This window comes from Chanodichthys erythropterus, chromosome 11 (genome assembly GCF_024489055.1).
Source record: "Chanodichthys erythropterus isolate Z2021 chromosome 11, ASM2448905v1, whole genome shotgun sequence".
NCBI classification, from domain to species: Eukaryota; Metazoa; Chordata; class Actinopteri; order Cypriniformes; family Xenocyprididae; genus Chanodichthys; species Chanodichthys erythropterus.
In genome coordinates, this window is record NC_090231.1 from 3,035,247 (window position 1) to 3,056,845 (window position 21,599).

A 21,599-nucleotide genomic window follows, 5' to 3' on the forward strand; every position below is an offset into this window, starting at 1 on the left:
TAGTGTGAGTGCCCTATCTGCCACTTGAGGGCACTCCATCCTGGACTCTTTCACCCATTGACTACACTACCCATAACGCACTGCCGGACTCATTATCCCTTTATCACTTCACTACCACCAGCTGTCATGTATCATTTCATTAGTGTCTGTCTATTTATACTGAGTTGTTTCTGTCTTTGGTTGTGGTTCGTTGTTTGTCACTGGATTCTCTGTTTGTTTTATTTATTTTGTATGGACTGTTTCTCTGGAGTTTGACCATTGCCTGTTTGGATTACGTTTTGGATTACCCTTTAATAAACTAAGCTGCACATGGATCTTACTCTCTTGTCTCTGTGTAATCCGTGACAGATATGACATAATGAAAACTAGTTTAACGAAATCACATGACTTTGATACGTTCTTCAAATCACTGGTTCAATACAAGATTCCCAAATGTTTCAAAGCTTCACAAGCTGTTTCAAAAATGCCCATCACTACCTTCAGATAAAACTGCCTGACAAGGTTGAAATTATGTGTAAAAATATTACTTTATAAACCAATCTATGAATGGAAATGAAGTTAAAGAAAGTGAACACAAGCATTTTATTATCTTATATAAGATGTGTCTATCCTTTCACTCATAATTGCTGCAGATGAAATTGAGTTTCTCAGTCTCAGGAAAGCTGATCCAGCGCTGATCTCCTCCACACTGAACTGCTCCAGATGTCTCTGCAGACTCACAGACCTCTGATGTGTCGTTCGCCCAGTTCTGATGACACACAGTCTCTCCACGCACCCAGAACCAGATGCACAAAATGCGGGATTGACGTAAACCCAACCACACCGCCTCAGTAGACGCCTGTTGAACCACATTCATCGCCTCAAGCTGCATCTCTTCTGAAAGAACAGCGGCCAGATCCACATGATTCTGTCTGCAGTATCTCAGAGCTTCAGACCATGTCACATTCTCTTTGATCAGAATCAGTTTATCTGGACACAAAACAAACCACAAGCAGAAACTAGAGAGAGACTGATCAAAAACAACATGCAGAACAAACACTGTGGAGGAATTTGTCATGTCAGACATGTAGTGTGAACTTTAAGATATCTGAGGAGGTGATGGATGGATTGTGTGTGTTTGTGAGGATCTGCTCACCTTCATGACACACAAAAGGAAATTGTAAGTGGCAAGGGGCATCATTCCAAAGTCCCACAGTGTTCAGAATATCTACACAGTTTTCAGCACCTCCAGCATTATTAGGTTCACCAGTATTCCAGTATCTGAATGAGGAGTCACTCTGATCTGACCACTGCCATGAGTCTCTGAATAGACCGATCCAGATCAATGATCCAGATAATGACAGACCATTAATGAACTGCTGAACCCGTTGATTCTCATTCTGGTTCCTCACACTGACCAGATCAATGTGATTCTGTCTGCAGTAACTCTGAGCGTCTCTCCAATTCTTCGTCTGATTGACAAAGACGAGTCCTGTGTTCGCTTCAAGAAAACAAATGGGGAAAAAATAATGAATCAATTTGTTCATTATTTTTATGCTGCTTTATGGTTTGAATGTGAACAGAAGTAGCAGTGGAAACATCAGTGTCATTTAATGACATTACCTGTTTTTACAGTTGGTGACATATTTAATATTCACAATACAGGGAGTGCAGAATTATTAGGCAAGTTGATTTTCTGATCATATTTTTTTTCCAAGCACATTTTACCAATTCCAATCCACATCAATCTTAATAACTACTATTAATATTGTTTTTAATCATTTATAAGTGATATATAATTGTTCATGAAGGCTGGAAATGAAAAATGACCTATATTCAGGTGTGCAGAATTATTAGGCAGGTTTTCTTTTACAGATAAAATGAGCCAAAAAAGAGATTTAACTCAGACTGAAAAGTCAAAAATTATTAAATACTCATGAGAAGGACGCAATACTAATGTAATACTAGAAATTGCAAAGTTAAAGCATGACCAAATGCTCATTGGGTCAGCGGGGTCATACAAAAACAGCTGGAGAAGAAAAGACACGTTAACTGCAAAATAATTAAGAATTAAGGTGAAGAATTAAGTGTGAAACCATCAGGAACCCTTTAGTCTCCAGCGCCACCATTTCCCAGTACTGAAACCTACCTGGAGTCTTCAGAAGTGTGAGGTGTCAGGATCTCAGAGACTTAGGTTAGGTGAAGAATCCTAAAAAATGACCCGCTCTTAATAAGAATCACAAGCTGAAGTGCATGAAAAATACATGAAGACTGGGTTTTTATAGGCCTTATAGACAGACAGCTTGAGAGTGACTCCTGAAGGACCAGCACCACATCCTCTTGTACCACTGTTTGAAGAATTTATCTTCCAGAATCTGGCAGTAAGGTGTGGGAGTTCACTTTTAGTCCATCTCTTATCCTGAAATGTCCATCTTGCAGAGATGGACTAAATGATCTTCCAAAACTTACTGCCAGATTCTGGAAGATAAATTCTTCAAACAATGGTACAAGAGGATGTGGTGCTGGTCCTTCAGGAGTCACTCTCAAGCTGTCTGTCTATAAGGCCTATAAAAACACAGTCTTCATGTATTTTATAACACTTCAGCTTGTGATTCTTATTAAGAGCGGGTCATTTTTTAGGATTCTTCACCTAACCTAAGTCTCTGAGATCCTGACACTTCACACTTCTGAAGTGTACATGTAAGAATACATTAGTATTGCGTCCTTCTCATGAGTATTTAATAATTTTTGACTTTTATGTCTGAGTTAAATCTCTTTTTTGGCTCATTTTATCTGTAAAAGAAAACCTGCCTAATAATTCTGCACCTGAATATAGGTCATTTTTCATTTCCAGCCTTCATGAACAATTATATATCACTTATAAATGATTAAAAACAATATTAATAGTAGTTATTAAGATTGATGTGGATTGGAATTGGTAAAATGTGCTTGGAAAAAAATATGATCAGAAAATCAACTTGCCTAATAATTCTGCACTCCCTGTATATTCAGGTCAGGTTAAATATTTTTAAATATATAACATAAACCCAGCAGGCACAGGATGTAGACTCAAAAGTCAGTCAGACTTTGGATTTTGGTTGAAAATGAAAATCGTGTTATCGTCTCAGCTCCAACGTAGATGTAAATATTTTGGCAGTACAGGGTGCCAAATGTTTACCATTAATGGAAATAACATTTGAAGACCGTTACAACTGACTTCAGCCACAGACTTACATGAAGTCAGCTGTAGATAAAAGAAGTCATTGAATCTCTCAAGATCTGATTAAACAACACCACAAACAGCATTATGCCGCATTCACACGGGGCGTTGGCGTTAACGCTTCTCATTTACTTTGAATGGGTGACGTCATGCGTTCTTGCCGAACTGAATTGTGGGTTCTGCCGCGTCGCCTCACTCGCGTTGCAAGCAGAGGAATTTGAAGATTTCTCAGTTTTTCAAGCGCCAATGCAGGCGTCATCCAATCAGATCGCTTTACGCAAATACCCTAGAGCAGTCGCTAGCCAATTGCGTTCGTGCAACACTGGAAAGTAATTTGATTGGCTGTTATCACTATTATGGTTTCGTCAACACATGCTTCAGACACGCCCTCCATCAAGCGTTGACGCTGACCCCCCGTGTGAACATAGCATTAGCAGCTTCACTTAATACTAACCAGATTTTATTTCTGTCACACATCTACATAACTTCCTATCGAGAATTAACCATGTTTTAGATGTTGATGTTTTATTGAAAATGTTTCATTCGGTGTCACTATTGTGATCAGTATTTGCTTTAGTAGTGACTTTTTAAGATTAGTTTTACACTGGCTGTTGTAACGGTGTTTGTTATGGAAAGAACAGCTAGAGAAAAAGTGATCAGATGTTGTTGGCTACTCTTAGAGTCGATTCTTTGATTATATAGATGTCATGTTTTTAATTTCACATTACAGAATATAATTGTCCTGTGACAACTGTCCAGCAGTGTTTTAATCCGAGGGATTGTGCACTAACAATTTCAAAGATACACACAGACACTTGCTATATTTAATTATATGAAATGATTCCATATCAATAGATTCAATTCTGGATGAAATTAGTTAATAAGACCACTAAATGTTTATCATCAAGAAGTAGCCAACATCATCTGATCACATTTTCTCATTCTTTTCTTGCCATAACAAATGGTTACAGCAGCCAGAGAAAAATGAATGTTAAAAAGTTGCTAAAACTACACTAAAAATGCCCAGACTTTTACTCCAGGTTTCACAGATAAGGCTTAAGCTATAGTGCTAGACAAAAAAATGCAGCTGTTTTTAACTGAAAGCAACTTAAAATATATCAGTGTCATTGTTTTGTCTCAAGATTCACACCAGTAATGCTTTTTTCTAGAGTACGTTTATAAAAGCTACATAAATACCCTAATTTACACTAAAGCCTAATCCTGGTTTAGTCAAGCCCTGTCTGTGAAACTGGGCCAAAGTTGACTAAAACTTGACTAAAAAAGACAAACAAACAAACAAAAAATAAACAAGGTTGACTAAATATGATAAAACCTAAAAAGTAAATTTGACACAGGAATAAAACTAAATTTAAAAATAGCTGACACTAGTTAAGACACTAGTCTTCCTGGTGTTACATTGTACTGTGCCTGCTGGGAATAGACATTTTTGAACATCCTGATTATTTTAAAGTGCTTTCTATTTTTCCATTATTATGTCTCTCTGGAATACTTGATTCAGACACAAAGAGAATGAGAGAAGCAGAGAAAGATGTTATACTGCAGCTAAATATGTTAGTTAAAGGGGACCTATTATACAAAATTCACGTTTGGGCATAAATGTGTATTGGCAGTGTGTGTACACAACCACCCTATAGTAGTAAAAATCCACCCACTCCTTTTATTTAATCCACACAATTCATAAGCAGTGTCTCAGTGTCTACAGATCCCTGGCAGTGTGATGTCACATTAGCCACAGGCCCCACCCACTGCCGTTTTAACATAGAACCGCCCTGAGCTACTTGTACAGTCCGCCATTGCTGCACTGACGAGAACATCTCCCAAGCGTTTTAGGTGTTCTGTAGCCGGATGGATTAATCCACATAGCTCTCTCCATTTACCCCCGAAATCTGAGCCATTCAAGACGAGGTGGATTCATTTTGTTTTCAAAGAAAATGCTCCCTTCAACTCTTCAATTCATTTCTGTCTGCACAAATCATTTCACACCGGACTAGAGGTCTGCGCTGGACTGTTTTATTCATCCTGCTTCCGCAATGGTTTTATTCAGCAAGCACCCGCTCCCGCCTAAAATTCCCTCTGTGTTCACCCGCTGTCTGCATATAGAGATTTTCTTCCAGACCTGACGGGTCCCACTAAAGATCGTTTCCAGAATTTTGCATTTAATCTTCCCATAAAGAAAGAGAGTGATTGAGGATAACAAATATAAAATTTTGCATATACAAGACTTGTACTTGTTATTTGTCTATGATGCTGTCAACAGCCTAAAAAAAATGTCAGAGAAAAAAATATCACAAAGAATAATAGGCTAAATATCACAGAGAAAAATAGGCTAAATTAAATAGCCTACAACATGTCCCTCAAAACTGTAGGCTAAGCCAAAATTACATAAACAAAAACTGTTGTAAACAAAAACCTAAATACTGCAAAATGAAATCTTTTTTTAACATTCACGCAATAACAGAATGACCTGACTGACGACCGTTTCAGAACGCCTCTCCTCCAAAATCAAATCACAATGTGTAATGGTGCGTTCACACCAGACACGAATGATGCGTTAAGCGCGAGTGATTTACATGTTAAGTCAATGCAAAGATGCGAATAGACATCCTGCGGTGCGAATTGAGCGTTTCTGGCGTTTGACGCGCATAACTTGTGAAAAAATGTTAAAAAATCTGAACTTTGGCGAAAATTCGCGCTGCGTTAACCAATCAGGAGCTTGCTCTAGTAGTGACGTGACGTAGCGAGCTGAGGCAGAAATCCGAAACAACATGGAGGACAAAGTCATCGTCGCTGTACATCTTCATACTTTTATAGAAGCAGGAATAAAAAGGATCTTGCTTGAAAGAAAGTGAGTGAGGAGGTTGGACAATCTGGCAAGTTGTAAAAAACGGTCTTGTATATAATACAATATATATACATATTGAGACTACAAGCTAGCCGACCAATTGAGCTTATTCACTGTAATTTACAACTATTTCCCTGCTGACAAGTTGTGTTTATTCAGAGGAAGTGAGCAGAAAGAAGTGGAAGAGTCTGGGACACATAAAGGAGCGGGAGAGCCCCTCTCATGACGCGAATTTGCGTCTGTTGTGAAGTGAATTTCACGCGCGAATGAAGCGAGTAAACTCAAAATGTCCAAGCACCAATAGCACGTTTTATTTGCGCAAGTCGTGTCTGGTGTGAACGCACCATTATGTTTTCTGAAGGTGCACTTGCACAGATCTCTAATGCAAAGAACATATCTTGCCAGGTTTCTCAGGACAGAGAACGGATGTGTAATCCTGGGTTATTTTATACAAGGTTATGGAAATTTATTTTAAATTAATTTAATTTTTTTTTGGGGGGGGGGAATGGGTAAATGCAGAATTGTGTGCTTATTTTATTATTAAACGAAAGTATACATGTTCAGACATATCCAGGCCTGTAAGATATTCAGCTTAATGTTATTGGCTGAAAAAGTAGCTTGATCCCGCCTCACGTCAGTTATGGCAACTGAATTGGTCAGTGCCAATTTGTCAATCAAAGAGGGTAGGAGAGAGGGGAGTTGGAAAAGAAGTGCATAGTTGATGTTGTCGGCATGATAACAGGGAGCGTGCTGATTTATTTGTGTAAAAAATAATCTGAACTGCATTGCTTGAGTGTTAAGCAGCACAGTATTCTGTTGTGAAGTTAACACAACACACAGAAGTCAAATCGACTTAATTCGTAGGAACTGTCGGTTTAACGCTTGATCGTCATTGCAGTGAATTGAACTATTCAGGGTCCCGGTGAGAAACTTTAATCAAGTTCATTACGTATATTGGCGAATGTATGGGCACCAAGGTGATCTAAACGATTGCCAAGAACTTTTATTGCATTGACTGACAGTCGCTGAGGAGGAATCAAGATAGCGCTCCTAATCGCCGAGTGGTTAGGAGTTCCTCTGGCGTCGCGGGAGCATAACGCATTTTCCTGACTGATGACTAGGGTGACCAGACGTCCCGAAAAATTCGGGATAGTCCCGAAATCTAAACTGTTGTCCTGAATCCCGAATCTGGCCCTAATTGTCCTGAAAATTATACTAAAGCAAAATCTTGAGTAGTTATTGTCTGATAAACATTAAAAACTGTCTGCGGAGGGTGAGTCGTCCTGCAACCAGCTCCCGCCAGCTGCTCATTGGCTGCAGCATCTTTTTTCTAAGTTCTAAAAAAATACCATAGGTGGCTAGGCGCGAATTTAGATATGCATTGATAAACTAATTTTCATTCATTCATTCCGTTGGCATGGCTGGTGTACCGGAACCCCAACACGCTGCTTCTAAAAAGCAAAAACACCTCTGCAGGTACCGGGAGGAGTGGGTAGGGAAGTATCCATGGATTGCCACAGCCTTAAGCGACGAAAGTAAAGCATTCTGCAAAGTGTGTAGGAAAGAGTTTGGTGTTTCTCACGGAGGGGAGGCAGATGTTAGGCTGCATGCTAGCAGCAAACTACACTGTACCAACACTGCGATAGTACAGACCAACACATTGGTCTCGTCCTTCTTTAAGAAGCAGGATGATTCCATGTATAATAAAATAGCTGCTGCTGAGCTGACCTCCGTGTTCCACTGTGTGGCCCACCAACAATCATACAGATCGCTTGATTGTATGATGAAGTTAACACCAAAACTGTACTCTGATTCGGCTATAGCTAAACTCGTCACCTGCGGTCGCACAAAAGCTGAAGCACTGGTCACAAACGTCCTGGCACCCCTCGCATCTGACTTCTTCCAGAGCCTCGAGTCAAAAGACATATTCTTTTCCATTGCAACAGATGCCTCTAATAAAGGCAATGTGAAAACATTCCCGATCTCTGTGAGATTCTTGACTCCTGAGCAGGGCATCCAGAACAGAGTTCTTGATTTCTTTGAACAGGCAGCCGAGAGCGCAGATACTGTCACTGACACCTTACTGAATAAATTAAAGGAACACAAACTCAGCATCCATAACATCTCGGCATACTCGGCTGACAATGCGGCAGTGAATTACGGCAGAAAACACTCCATTTACCATAATCTAAAAAAAATTAACAGCAAGATCCATTCCACCCTCAAAGAAATGTCTGAATTTGCTGACATGGAGTACCATACACTGTTGCGCCACGTCCCGACACGATGGTTGAGCCTGCTCCCTGCAGTTGACAGACTTATCAACACCTGGCCAGCTGTGCGGAGCTACTTCTTGTCACTGGGAGAGGAGGAGTGCCCCCGTGTCCTCTGGGATGTGCTCCGGGAAGATGAATGGAGGTCACTCTCTTCTTCTTGCAAAATACTTTAAAGATGTTCACTGGTGCTGTGCTGAGTCTTGAGAGTGACAGTCTCACCTCAGTTGAAGTGTATGCGCTGATGAACAGCCTCCGAACCAAACTGCAGCAGCGCAAAAAAAAATGCTTTTTTCAGAGCAAAAGTTGACCGTGTCCTCCTCTCCTCCGTTAATCCTTGGGGTTGACAGGCTCAAGAGAGAATTCACGAGTTTCTATGATACCGCTGAGCAATACCTTGAGAAATGGTTTGATTTCTCTAACCTGTTCAACATCCAGTGTTTCAATCTAAAGGAAAAGCAAGAAATCAGCTACCAGTAATAAACCGCAGCTGTATCTGCCCTTCAGATGGAGGATGAGCTTGACCTGGATGAGTTCTACAACGAGAGCTGTGTTCTGAAAGAGATATTGCCTCAGATACACAGTCACCCTGTAGGTGAGCTTTGGGCCCAAGCACTCAGGAGCAGGTCTGCGTTCCCACAGTATGCCAAGCTACTGTCTTTCATTTTGAGCATCCCCGTGAGCAATGCATACTCAGAACGGGTGTTTTCAATTATGAAAGGTGCCTGGACCGATGTGAGAAACGTCTCGGTTACAAAGGTAACCCTCGTTCCCTGAACGAGGGAACGGAGACGTACGTCGGACAGACCGACGAATAGGAATCTCGCCAGAGAGGCCAATCTACTTTGAGTGTAACTAAAACGAGCCAATAAACATTGGCATGCAATCATATGCATCAGCTGCTCGCCTCGCAGCGCGGGTATATAATGAGCAGCAGGTGCGTTGCATCTTCAGGTTTTCGCTGAGGAGCCGAACTAAGCAGGCGGCAGCATCAGCAGGACAAAGACTGTGGCGACGGGACGTACATCTCCGTTCCCTCCTTCAGGGAACAAGGGTTTCCTTTGTAACCGAGACGTTCCCATTCAGTCGGTCACATTCGACGTACGTCGGACAGACCGACGAATAGGAATCCCTACCAAAGCGCCACAGGAGCTGCCCTCCTACAGCGCTCTGTTGAAGCCACCTGAACCCCCTTGCCTGTGGACAGTGGGACAGGGCTAACACACAGAGAGTATCGATCACTGTTGTTCCCAAACCCATTCAGTGAGACTATTGGATAACGCTGGGAAAGCGTAACCTTTCGTTAGGAAAGGAACGCTGCGGAAGCCACATCCTTCCCCGAAGGAGTTATGTGGAGAAGTACATATGGACTAACCCTGCAGGGCTGTGCTACATATGGAAGAACTGGGGTGACTCCAACTCGGTTAGAGATGCGTTCTCCCAGAGGGAAAGACACAGGCTTTGTTTAGGAGCAACCGTGGAGAAAACCATATGGGATCCCCGTAGGGTCACACATATGGAACCCAGCCTAAATCCGGTTCTCAGGGATGCAACGGAGTATAGGCCTGGCGCCGGACGCTCCGCCACGTCGGCTGCCGAAGGGTAACCGGAGGACTCAACAGGGTCTGCCCTTAGGGACTCTCTGGAGCAAAGAGGCGCATGCAGGGCAGCAAGCCGACACTAAGCCAGGGCCTCTCCGTGCCTCTGACCTAAGGCGAGAACACGGGAGGAGACCGGCTCGACACGAAGGCTATAGTATCTAGCGAATGTGTTAGGTGTCGCCCAGCCCGCAGCTCTACAAATGTCTGTTAGCGAGGCGCCACGAGCCAGCGCCCAGGAGGATGCTACACCTCTCGTGGAGTGAGCATGCAACCTGAGTGGGCAGGGCACGCCCTGAGCTTGGTAAGCCAGGGTGATGGCATCCACTATCCAGTGGGCCATCCTCTGCTTGGAGACAGCCTTTCCCTTCTGCTGGCCTCCGTAACAGACAAAGAGCTGGTCTGAGGTCCTGAAGCTTCGAGTTCTGTCTATGTACAGTCGCAAGACGCGGACTGGACAGAGCAAAGCCAGGGCTGGGTCTGCCTCCTCCGAGGGCAGCGCTTGCAGGCTCACCACCTGGTCCCTGAAGGGAGTGGTAGGAACCTTGGGCACATAGCTAGGCCGGGGTCTCAGTACCACGCGGCTGTCACCCGGCCCAAACTCCAGGCATGATTCATCGACCGAAAATGACTGCAGGTCCCCTACCCTCTTGATGGAGGCCAATGCAACCAGCAGCAAAGTCTTCATAGACAGAATCTTTATGTCTGCCGATTGCAAAGGCTCAAAGGGAGCAATCTGAAGTGCTCTTAGCACCAGAGCGAGGTCCCAAGAGGGTATGGAGGGGGGACGAGGAGGATTTAACCGTCTCGCCCCCTTAAGGAACCTGACGACCAGGTCGTGCTGACCAACAGATTTGCCATCTATGTGGTCGTGGTAAGCAGAGATAGCAGCAGTATGGACTTTGAGGGTGGAGGGGGACAGCCTACGCTCCAACCCTTGCTGCAAGAAGGAAAGCACTACTCCGATCGAGTATCTTCGGGGGTCTTCTCGGCAAGAAGAGCACCACTCGACGAACAGGTTCCACTTCGAGGCGTAAGCACGTCTCGTAGACAGTGCACGAGCCGAAGTGATGGTGTTAAGTACCTCGGGGGGTACGTCACCTAGAACCTCCGCGTCCCATCCAGGGACCAGACATGGAGTTTCCAGAGGTCTGGATGCGGGTGCCAAAGAGTGCCCCGTCTCTGAGAAAGAAGGTCTTTCCTCAGAAGAATGGGCCAGGGAGGGGCTGTCGCGAGGAGTGAGAGTTCTGGGAACCAGGTCCGGTTGGGCCAGTAAGGCGCAACTAGCAGGACCTGCTCCTCGTCCTCCCTGACTTTGCACAGAGTCTGTGCAAGTAGGCTCACTGGGGGAAACGCATATTTGCGCAGGCCCCGGGGACAGCTGTGTGCCAGTGCGTCTGTCCCGAGTGTTCCCCCGGTCAGAGAGTAAAACAACTGGCAGTGAGAGGTTTCTGGGTTTCTGGTGAGGCAAACAGGTCTACCTGAGCCTGTCCGAACTCTCTCCAGATCAGCTGGACCACCTGGGGGTGGAGTCGCCACTCTCCTGGCAGCGCAGCTCGTGATAGCTCGTCGGCCACACGGTTGAGCACACCGGGAACATGAATGGTGCAGAACGACCTCAGATGCTTCCGACTCCACAGGAGGAGATGGCGGGCAAGTTGCGACATGCGACGGGAGCGTAGACCACCTTGACGGTTGATGTACGCAACGGTTGCAGTGTTGTCTGTACGGACCAGTACATGCTTGCCCTGTAGCGGCCCTTTGAGGCGGCTCAGAGCAAGACGTACTGCCAGCAACTCGAGGCAATTGATGTGCCAATGCAGATAGGGTCCCGTCCAAACCCCTGACACTGCATGCCCGTTGTACGTGGCACCCCAGCCAGTGGCAGAAACATCTGTGAATACCACAGCATGCCGGGACACTTGTTCTAGGGGCACTCCTGCCCGGAGAGACGAAGGTTCCGACCACGGGCTGAAGGTTTGGCGGCACTCCTGAGTGATTGGCACCCGGAACGTGCCACGTTGCCACGCCCATCTCGGGACTCGGCCGTGAAGCCAGTGTTGAAGCGGTCTCATATGAAGCAGACCGAGCGGTGTTACAGCTGCTGCAGCCGCCATATGCCCCAGGAGCCTCTGAAAGAATTTCAGTGGGACCGCTGTCCTGCCGTTGAATGTATTCAGGCAGTTCAACACCGACCGAGCACGTTCCTCTGTGAGGCGTGCTATCTGTTCGACCGAATCCAACTCCATACTGAGAAAAGAGATCCTCTGCACCGGGGCGAGTTTGCTCTTTTCCCAGTTGACCTGAAGCCCCAACTGACTGAGGTGTCTGAGCACCAAATCCCTGTGTTCGCACAACTGATCCCAAGACTGTGCTAGAATGAGCCAGTCATCGAGATGGTTACCTTTGTAACCGAGACGTTTCTCACATCGGTCCAGGCACCTTTCATAATTGAAAACACCCGTTCTGAGTATGCATTGCTCACGGGGATGCTCAAAATGAAAGACAGTAGCTTGGCATACTGTGGGAACGCAGACCTGCTCCTGAGTGCTTGGGCCCAAAGCTCACCTACAGGGTGACTGTGTATCTGAGGCAATATCTCTTTCAGAACACAGCTCTCGTTGTAGAACTCATCCAGGTCAAGCTCATCCTCCATCTGAAGGGCAGATACAGCTGCGGTTTATTACTGGTAGCTGATTTCTTGCTTTTCCTTTAGATTGAAACACTGGATGTTGAACAGGTTAGAGAAATCAAACCATTTCTCAAGGTATTGCTCAGCGGTATCATAGAAACTCGTGAATGCGAACACCCTGTTCTTTCATGGGAACAAGGGCTCCCTCCACGACCTTCATAAAGACGCGGGGAGACAGGGCCAGCCCGAAGGGTAGGACTCTGTACTGATATGCTCGTACAGGAATGGCCTGTGTCGTGGAAGGATCGAGACATGAAAGTACGTGTCCTTCAGGTCGATCGCTGCAAACCAATCCTGGGGACGGATGCATTCGAAAATGCGTTTCTGCGTGAGCATCTTACGGCAGGAAACTTGTGCAACCTAGAGACGCGTGTTGTGGTGTTTTAAAGACAACAGACCAGAACGCCTTCTTGATAACGTCCGCCAATGATAGCGTTGCAATTTGGCGGTTTTCCACCTTCCTTTGTCCTGTCTCACTGATTAATTTATGGTATGTCAGATTGGGTGTATTTTCTTCATAGTAATATTAACTCGACAGTTGTCGCCCATCATATAAAGAAGATACACTTTATACTCTACTACTATCGTTTAACATGAAAGCTAACCTACTGCAGTCAATTCTACGCTTCTACATTAGTAAAACATACATGCAACAAGCACTACAATGGCAGATACATTCATATTTGCAGGTACAATATTTGTGCATACAGTCTTTATAAACGTAGTTCAGGAGGAACAAGTCAAATAAGACACCCAATCATAACATCATCTTAATCATTACATCATCTCAACCAGCTGTCAACAATCTGTAATCAACGTATCTACCCAATCGGCATGAGTTCAGGCCTGTATATAATCACAGTCAAACTCACCCAAGGATCCTCGACAGTTTCCAGAATTTGGTGCCGCCGTAAGTTGCTATCATGTCCAAAGTCGCGTCCGATGAAGAATCTTTCATCCTCGAGGAATCTTTGCCACAATCCTCTGGCATTAAGAACAATTTTTCTCCAATCCAACGGCATTATTTCGGAGGGGCGTCAGCCCAAACAAACGGGTCCCTGCATGCCAAAACGCTGAGGCCTGTCACCACGTCCGAATCATCCGCGATATCCTTCTGTATATTTCCCTACTCTGGCCCATTCAATCATTACTGTCATAGAAAAATGACAATAAGGCAGCCGAGCACCAAGCTCGAGTCTCGGGCAATGCCGCCTCTTCCCGCGACGGAACGGGCCTTCTTCCAGCGCCAGGCCGCCGCAGCAGGCCTTCAGTAAACCCGGAGCTGCGCCGCGGCGCAGATCCAGTTCCCAGCCGGCTCACACTCTCCACTCCATCGGCTCAACCCCGCAAGAAGCACAGTTTAAATCTTTCTCGTCTTCTTTCCTGAATTTTCAGTCATTCCATCTGGATCAATGTTGATCGGGGGATTGTTTCTGTGACTTGCCGTTATAAATTACTGTGCCGCTTACTTGTGGTTAAACACGCAAACAGTGGCTCATATATCATGTTCAGTTCGCACGCTGAATTACTATGAAACTCGGAACTTCTTGTCATTGCTGTTCTGCGATTTATCAAAAAATCGCTTGGAAACTTAAAGTAATAGTATGCATTTCTGTAACTTCAACCCACAGCTTCACTATTGAGACGAGGCACAGACTGGTAGGACAAATTCTTAAAATCGTTCTTTTGCTGATGCATTTAAATAAATTTTACCATTCCTATTCATCTGTATGTTCATCTATATTTGGAACTAGCAGAAATAAGTAACGTAACAAACCATAGACAAATAACCAGTGAATAAACTGTTATGTTGTATGTTCCTACGCAGTTTGATAAAGCATGGCATTTTTTGAGTATGATTTAAGTAATTTGAGTACCAGGTCTGGATAAGTATTGGGAAATACAACTAAAAGGTAAACAAATAAATGTAAAAAAAAAAAAAAAAATCATTCAATCAGTGTGTTCATGGTAAATTTAGTGCTTGTTGAACACCATTGAATAAATCCAAGTTGCACCTTTTTATTATGCAAAGCTCTTTTTACAAGCTAGTCTCTTTTGATCTTTACTAAATGAAGGTGCACGTGACTCAAACCAGCAACAGTTAAAAGAACAAACGATCATCTAAATCAGTCTTTAGCCTACTTTGCTGTTTGATGTATGGTATCAAACAATTGTACCATTTGATGTATGGTATCAAACGATCGTGCCAGAGGTGAATATATGCTGGTTATAAAACATTTTAGGCTTATTAATAAAAATTAATAATCGATTTCTCAGCCTTGCACAGTTTTGCTGAACTCAAACTGAATTTATGGGCTTTAACTTAAATACAGTTAATTTCTAGGCCTCACCACATAAGGAAAAATTGGATATATATATTTTTTATTTGTTTCCATCTTCATAGATGGTCCAAACTGTTCTAAACAGGAACTGCTATCTTTGCTCAGCTATCTTCATGATGCGCATAATCCCGCAGGTCGCTTTTTCATCTCCTCTCTCTTGCTTCTTCGATTCATGCACTAGAAAACCGGCATCAGGCCACAGCAGCAGCGGGCCTGGGCTGGGCCCCAGATTCCCCACTCTCCTCCTCCCTCCGCCTAGCCACACACCACAGTTTCCCAGGTGCCACACCACATACAGCTCTCTTCGCCCTCTTGGCGAATGCCTTCCCTCCTAGCGTGAGGATGCCTCCGCTAGCGGAGCAAGCTCCGCTGTTTCAGCCATTTCATCCCACCGTCTCTTACCCTATCCATTGTCTGTGGCCTGTAGATGTTAGCGTGAGGATGCCTCCGCTAATATCGCAGGCCCGGTCATCAGTCTCAAACTCTCTTTTTGTCTTTGGTCTACAGCTTAACCACGGACCTTAGCGTGAGACTGCCTCCGCTAGCGGCGCAGGCCCAGATGCCATATTTTACTCCCCAGCTTCCCTCTTTTCTACACTTCTTGTTCCTCCCCAGGCTCCAGGGACTGACCCAAGCGTGAGGTTGCCTCCGCTAGCGGCGCAGGCCCAGAGGCCTTATTGGACTCCCAGCTTCCCTCTTTTCTACACTTCTTGTTCCTCCCCAGGCTCCAGGGACTGACCCAAGCGTGAGGTTGCCTCCGCTAGCGGAACAGGCCCAGAGGCCTTGTTGGACTCCCAGCTTCCCTCTTTGCTACACATCTTGTTCCTCCCTAGGTTCCAGGGGCCAGCCCGAGCATGAGGCTGCCTCTGCAAGCGGCCTCGGTCCCAGCCATTCCTCCAGCCTGCCTTTCCTGATTTTCTCTTCTCAACATTACTTTATGTATATCATGTAAACAGCATTAAGAACCTCCAAGCTCCCAGCAGACCACTTTTCCAGTAATTCGTTCCCCATAGGAGCAACAACCACAGCTGCTCAATAAGGCCTTTCCCAGCATCAGATTCAAACACTTGGTCACTGGTCATAAGAAGCTTTTAAGAACTACATCAAACTGTTTCCACATTAAAGAAGCCTAACAAATGCTAATCAGCTAGGTTTTCAGCTCCAGCTCATATTCTCACACATACCCACAAGCCATATCAAACTCAACTAATACCATCATTCCAATAAAATGGGAATGATCTCATTGCCAGTGCAGTGATGTCGCCTCGGCTCCCGCAGGAGCTCAATTCTTTTGGCCCTTCTCTCCACTGCCACAGCAGTGATGTCCCCTCGGCTCCCGCAGATCATTTATTCTGGCTAATTTCTCCACTGCCGCAGCAGTGATGTCGCCTCGGCTCCCGCAGATCAGTTCTTCTGGCTAATTTCTCCACTGCCGCAGCAGTGATGTCACCCCCGTTCCCGCAGGAGCCCAGCTCTGCCCAAACTCGCCCTCATCCAATGTTGCAAGAAATCTCCCAGTCTTAAACTAACCCTCTAAACAGATGATTCAAACCACGCAGTCAAATCAGTCAAACTTCAATCTGACACCATGAGTATTGAGCTCCCATAAGAACCTCAGAAACGGTATACATTTTCTATTCTCGTTCAACTATGGCTGGGCTTATCCGTCCAATCGCTGCGAGTATTGAACTCCCGTTGGACTGCGCAAAAGCCCTCTCAGTTGAAAATAGCTAAACGTTTTGCGTTTATGCCATCAGGGGCTTACCCCTCCATTCACAGCGAGTATTGAACTCCCGTCAGACGTTGCTAGAGCGCTTACCAATCTAAAATAATTAAACGTTTACCTCACTGCCAGCAGGGGCTTACCCGTCCGATTACTGCGAGTATTGAACTCCCGTCGGACGCCATGAGAGCCTCCCAATCCAAAATAACTAACGCTAATCTCTCTGCCAGCGGGGGCTTACCCGTCCGATTACTGCGAGTATTGAACTCCTGTCGGATGCCACGAGCCCTTACCAGACATTAACCCCTCTGCCAGCGGGGGGGGCTTACCCGTCCGATCGCAGCGAGTATTGAACTCCCGTCAGACGCCGCTAGAACCCTCCCAATCTAAAACGACTAAACATTCACCCCATGCCAACCATGGCTTACCCGTCTGATCGCAGTGAGTATTGAACTCCCGTCGGACACCACACAAGCCTCCAATCTAAAATTACTAAACATCCACCCCACCATCAGCGGGGGGGGGGATGGGGGGGCTTACCTGTCCAATCGCAGTGAGTATTGAACTCCCGTTGGACACTGCTAGAACCCTCCCAATCTAAAATAACTAAACATTCACCCCATGCCAACAGGGGCTTACCCGTCCGATCGCAGTGAGTATTGAACTCCCGTCGGATGCCGCAAGAGCCCCCCAATTACTAAACGTCCTCCCCACCGTCAGCTGGGGCTTACCTGTCCGATCGCAGTGAGTATTGAACTCCCGTCGGACACCTAAAGGGGCCCCCTCAGCTGAAGCTACCCTTCTAGTCACCGCAAGTAACAAACTCCCGTCGGAAGCCATTCCTTCTCAATGTTCTGGCTGGTGGGGTTTTACCCATCCGATCGCTGAGAGTATTGAACTCCCGTCGGATGCTGCAGACGCCCCCAGCAAAAACATCTAAACATCTTATCTTAGTTTTCTGGTCGAAGAGGTTTATATTCATTGGTTCGCTGTGAGTATTGAACTCCCATCAGATAGAACCCTCCCGATCCGGCAGACAGCTTTCTCCTTGCAAACATCAGCCTTATTTCTATATTTTTGGGGGGTTACAGTTCCCGGCTGCTGTCCGTAGCAAACATTTTGCATTTTTGGGGGGGTACTCTGTGTTCGGGCCGATTACCGAGCTCGGAGCCCTGTCCCCGGACAGCACGCCAAATACGTTTACCAATTAATTTACCTGACTTATTTGTAAGTGTGAACTCGTGAAATGTAGGTCTTTGTGTGTGTGTGTGTGTGTGTGTGTGTGTGTGTGTGTGTGTGTCTGTGGGTGTGTGCGTGTATTTTCCTTTTTATGACCGTTTGGAATGTGGGCCTGTCTCCTAGAAACCCGATCCGCAGTGTTCGCATCCCCTTTGAAGTCGCAGAGGAGAGGTTCGGGAACTTATCGAAATAGTCATAAAAAGAGTCTTGTGATCCATTAGTGTCTGCCGGGCCGGAATCAATGTAAGATTTACAAACCAAAGTTCCGTGAATTGAGACTTAAACACAGTTTATGGTGGGACCTGCTCATCTTTGAGACTGTGCAGACCCTACAGTAGCAAAATCAAAGTAAAAATTAATTTGGTGATGAATTGCGCAGAGTTCCATAAATACATCCTGGGAAAGACAGGAGTGCTGGAAACAGTGAAATATGCTGACGTCGGGCCTCCACAACCTAGGTAGGCTATAGCTGTGTGAATTTAAAGTTTTGTTGTTTCTATTCATTTATCTAATTAATCTATATGCACAAAGACAATACAACCATTTTGTCCCCTTTTTGTTTTAAGCCTTGATGAAGAGAGCACAAGTTGCTGCAGCCGCGAGGAGGACAGTGATGCACGCTAAGGAGTGATTGATTGTTCACGGCACTGTGTACAAAAAAGAATCCGGTTTCTAGCGTCAATAATTCTAAAAGGATTGATACACCTAGGACAGTAGAGGGCGCCACAGATGACTGTGTGAACGCTACCAATGCAGAAAGTTTTGTTCACTTCATTGGAGTTGATTTACGAATATAAAGTTTAACAGTTTATTAAGTACCGCTGATTAAACAACACTACATTTGCATTTAAAGGGCCCACGCTGAAACGACCCATTTTTTCTCAACCACTAAAAGTGGCAATTTTAATATGCTATAAAAAAAAATCTGTGTGGTATTTTGAGCTACAATTTCACATACACACTCACATATCACACACTTCAATTCTTTTACATCTTGTAAAATGGGTCATAATAGGTCCCCTTTAACTAGTCCATAGGCTTCTAGTCACTGCTGTATATTTATTATGAGTATTATCAGATCTTTAATAACTATTCATGCCAGTCTCTCTCTCTCTCTCTCTCTCTCTCTCTCTCTGTGATTTACTCTACAGGGTCTTTAATTGCAGGTTGTCTATACAAAAACTGACTCAACATCGGAAATCTGACAAATAACTATTCTCTTCTATATTCATAATAAAATGTTCTATATGTTTAGTATTGCATTAACATTTAGGATGTGGTGCATCTATAAATGAGTGGTTGATTTTAAATAGCTGAACTCACTGTTGTTGCAGATGAAAGGTATTGCATTACTGCATGAATAATCATGAAATTGTCCATTCAGCATCAAGCCACACTCATCTCCACCATCAGGTTGTCCAGATCCCCAGTTCAGATAGAGCGCAGGATCACCTGAAGACCACTGCCATTTATAAACACTCGTCTTCTGCAGTCCAATCCAGAATACATCATTCACACTCTTCTTCAGCTCATTCATGTCGTTCATGTTGTCAATGGTGGCCAGATCTGTGTAATTCTCTCTGCAGTATCTCTGAGCTTCAGTCCAGTTCTTCTTCACATTTATAAAGTGATACTGACGCTGAACACATTCAGATACGGAGCAGAGAGCTGTGAAAGAGAGGGTTTGATTTAATGCTTTTCATAACAGAGTCAAACCTGATGAAACTATAAACCATCAATAAAACAACAAACACACTCACCAATGAGAAGAAGAATGAAATATAGAGTTTGCTCCATTTCTGAGGAAGAAATGTTAGAGAAAAACATAGATGTAATAAGAACAGGGCCAGCCTGTGGCATAGGCGAAATACACTGTAAAATTTAATTAGTTAGACTTTAAAAAAACATGCAGATTGCCTTAAAAAACTAAGTAAAGTGAAATAGGAAAAGTATGTTTCACTGACAAAGGTTATAGTTAGTATAGTTCACTTACATTAGAGTTCTAGTAACTAAAAAATAACAGTAGGGAGTACTTGGTCATTTACTTTAGATTTACTCTTGACTTCATATAGGGCTACCACTGTTGTTACTAGGGGTGTCACAACACTGGTATTGACGATAATTGTGATATTCAAAGCATGCAATATCGATATTGTGTTAATTTAGGGTGTGGCAATATACCGGTATAGGAAATAACCACAATATTTAAAATGAATAGGATGCTTATGATATCATGACATGTAAATGTCATGATATCGTAAGAAAAAGTTATATGCCCTCTAAATTTAAGATGCACGGGCATTTTTGCCCAGACGAGTTTGTCATTATATCGTATTATAAGATGTAGTTGCATTACAGTATCACACAAGCAGTGCCGTTTTCCCCAAATCAGCACAAATGCAATGGTAATTTAACTTATTGTTGAATGAACAATGTGAGTTACATTTTAGACACAGTATTGTTAATGTTGTTTTTTTTTTTATTTATTTCACCAACGAAAATTTCAAAATTATGAACAGCAGAACAGAGTCCCCCTGCAACAGAAATGTTTTTGTTTTGTCACTGAATCTGCATTTAGAACAAATCAGTTTAATAATTAAAATTAAGACGGTCACTTGCTTCTTTCCTGCCATTTGAACAAATCAGTTGACTCACTCACTCATTAAGACAGTGACTTGCTGCCACCTACTGGCAGTTAGTTTCTAGTTTCATATTTAAGGTACATTTTTATTAAAACATTCAATTTAGAAAAAAAAAAAAAAACATATTTAAGTATTGAATTACATTTATGTAGACAAATTGTAAATGCTGTGTAAATATATTAATGCCACTTCCCATTCTGTGTCTCGTCTGTATTGCAAAGATAGATTTTGTTGATAATGATTTCATTTGATTGGTAACAGCTATAATGTATAGGCTACTATGCTAGTATTAATTTTTATTTGTTCAGGTCTTAAAAAGCCTTAAATTTGACTTTAAAAAATGTACAGCAACCCTGAAAGAGAAAAACAAAATAAACAAAGTAAAAATTATTTAGACTGATAAATTGACTGACAGGGATTATATAGATTTCACGACATATCGATACCATGAATTCTTTTGGCCACAATAACTGTGGTGTGAAAAATATGATATCATGACAGCCCTAGTTGTTACCATTGTTGTGTTTTGCATGCTGAATGTTGAAGTCTGTGTGTGACTCAAACATGGTCAACTGTAAGACAGTCACACATATAGAGGGATTATATAAAACTAAGTTTTACAAGGTGTTTATGACATAAGTGTTAGTAATAAATAAATAAATAAATAAATACAAAATGTTATTATTCAACATGAAAAACAGACTAGTTAATGATTTTGTTAGAAGGTAGGTCAATTTTTAAGCAACTGATTTATTACTTCCTTTCTTTTGAAAACAAATAACTGTCATTTATTTTTGTATTACTACAACAATAAAAGCAGTACTACAATAAAATAAATGAAGTTCCAAGTGAAATTTTACGCAGTGTGAACTCAACAATTAATTGTTAATGACATTTTTTAATTCGCATCAGAGATGTTTCTCTCTTCTGTATGTGCAGTGAAGAAATCACAGTGAAAGCAGCATGAGCAGTGTTGCCAGATCGTTCTAGTGAACCAGAATAAACCCATGGCAAAATTAAATAGATCC

The 21,599-nt window shown here is 43.5% G+C and overlaps 1 protein-coding gene across 1 annotated transcript; it reads right to left on the reverse strand.

The window, feature by feature from the left end:
* Nucleotides 1–612: 612 nt before the first annotated feature.
* Nucleotides 613–19,726, reverse strand: LOC137030912 (C-type mannose receptor 2-like). The gene is made up of 4 exons (XM_067401434.1): nt 19,690–19,726; nt 19,253–19,597; nt 1,136–1,480; nt 613–969 (listed from the first exon to the last, which is right to left on the reverse strand). Exons 1-4 carry the CDS (start codon nt 19,724–19,726, stop codon nt 614–616), a joined length of 1,083 nt encoding a protein of 360 aa, XP_067257535.1. The 3' UTR covers nt 613.
* Nucleotides 19,727–21,599: the final 1,873 nt, after the last annotated feature.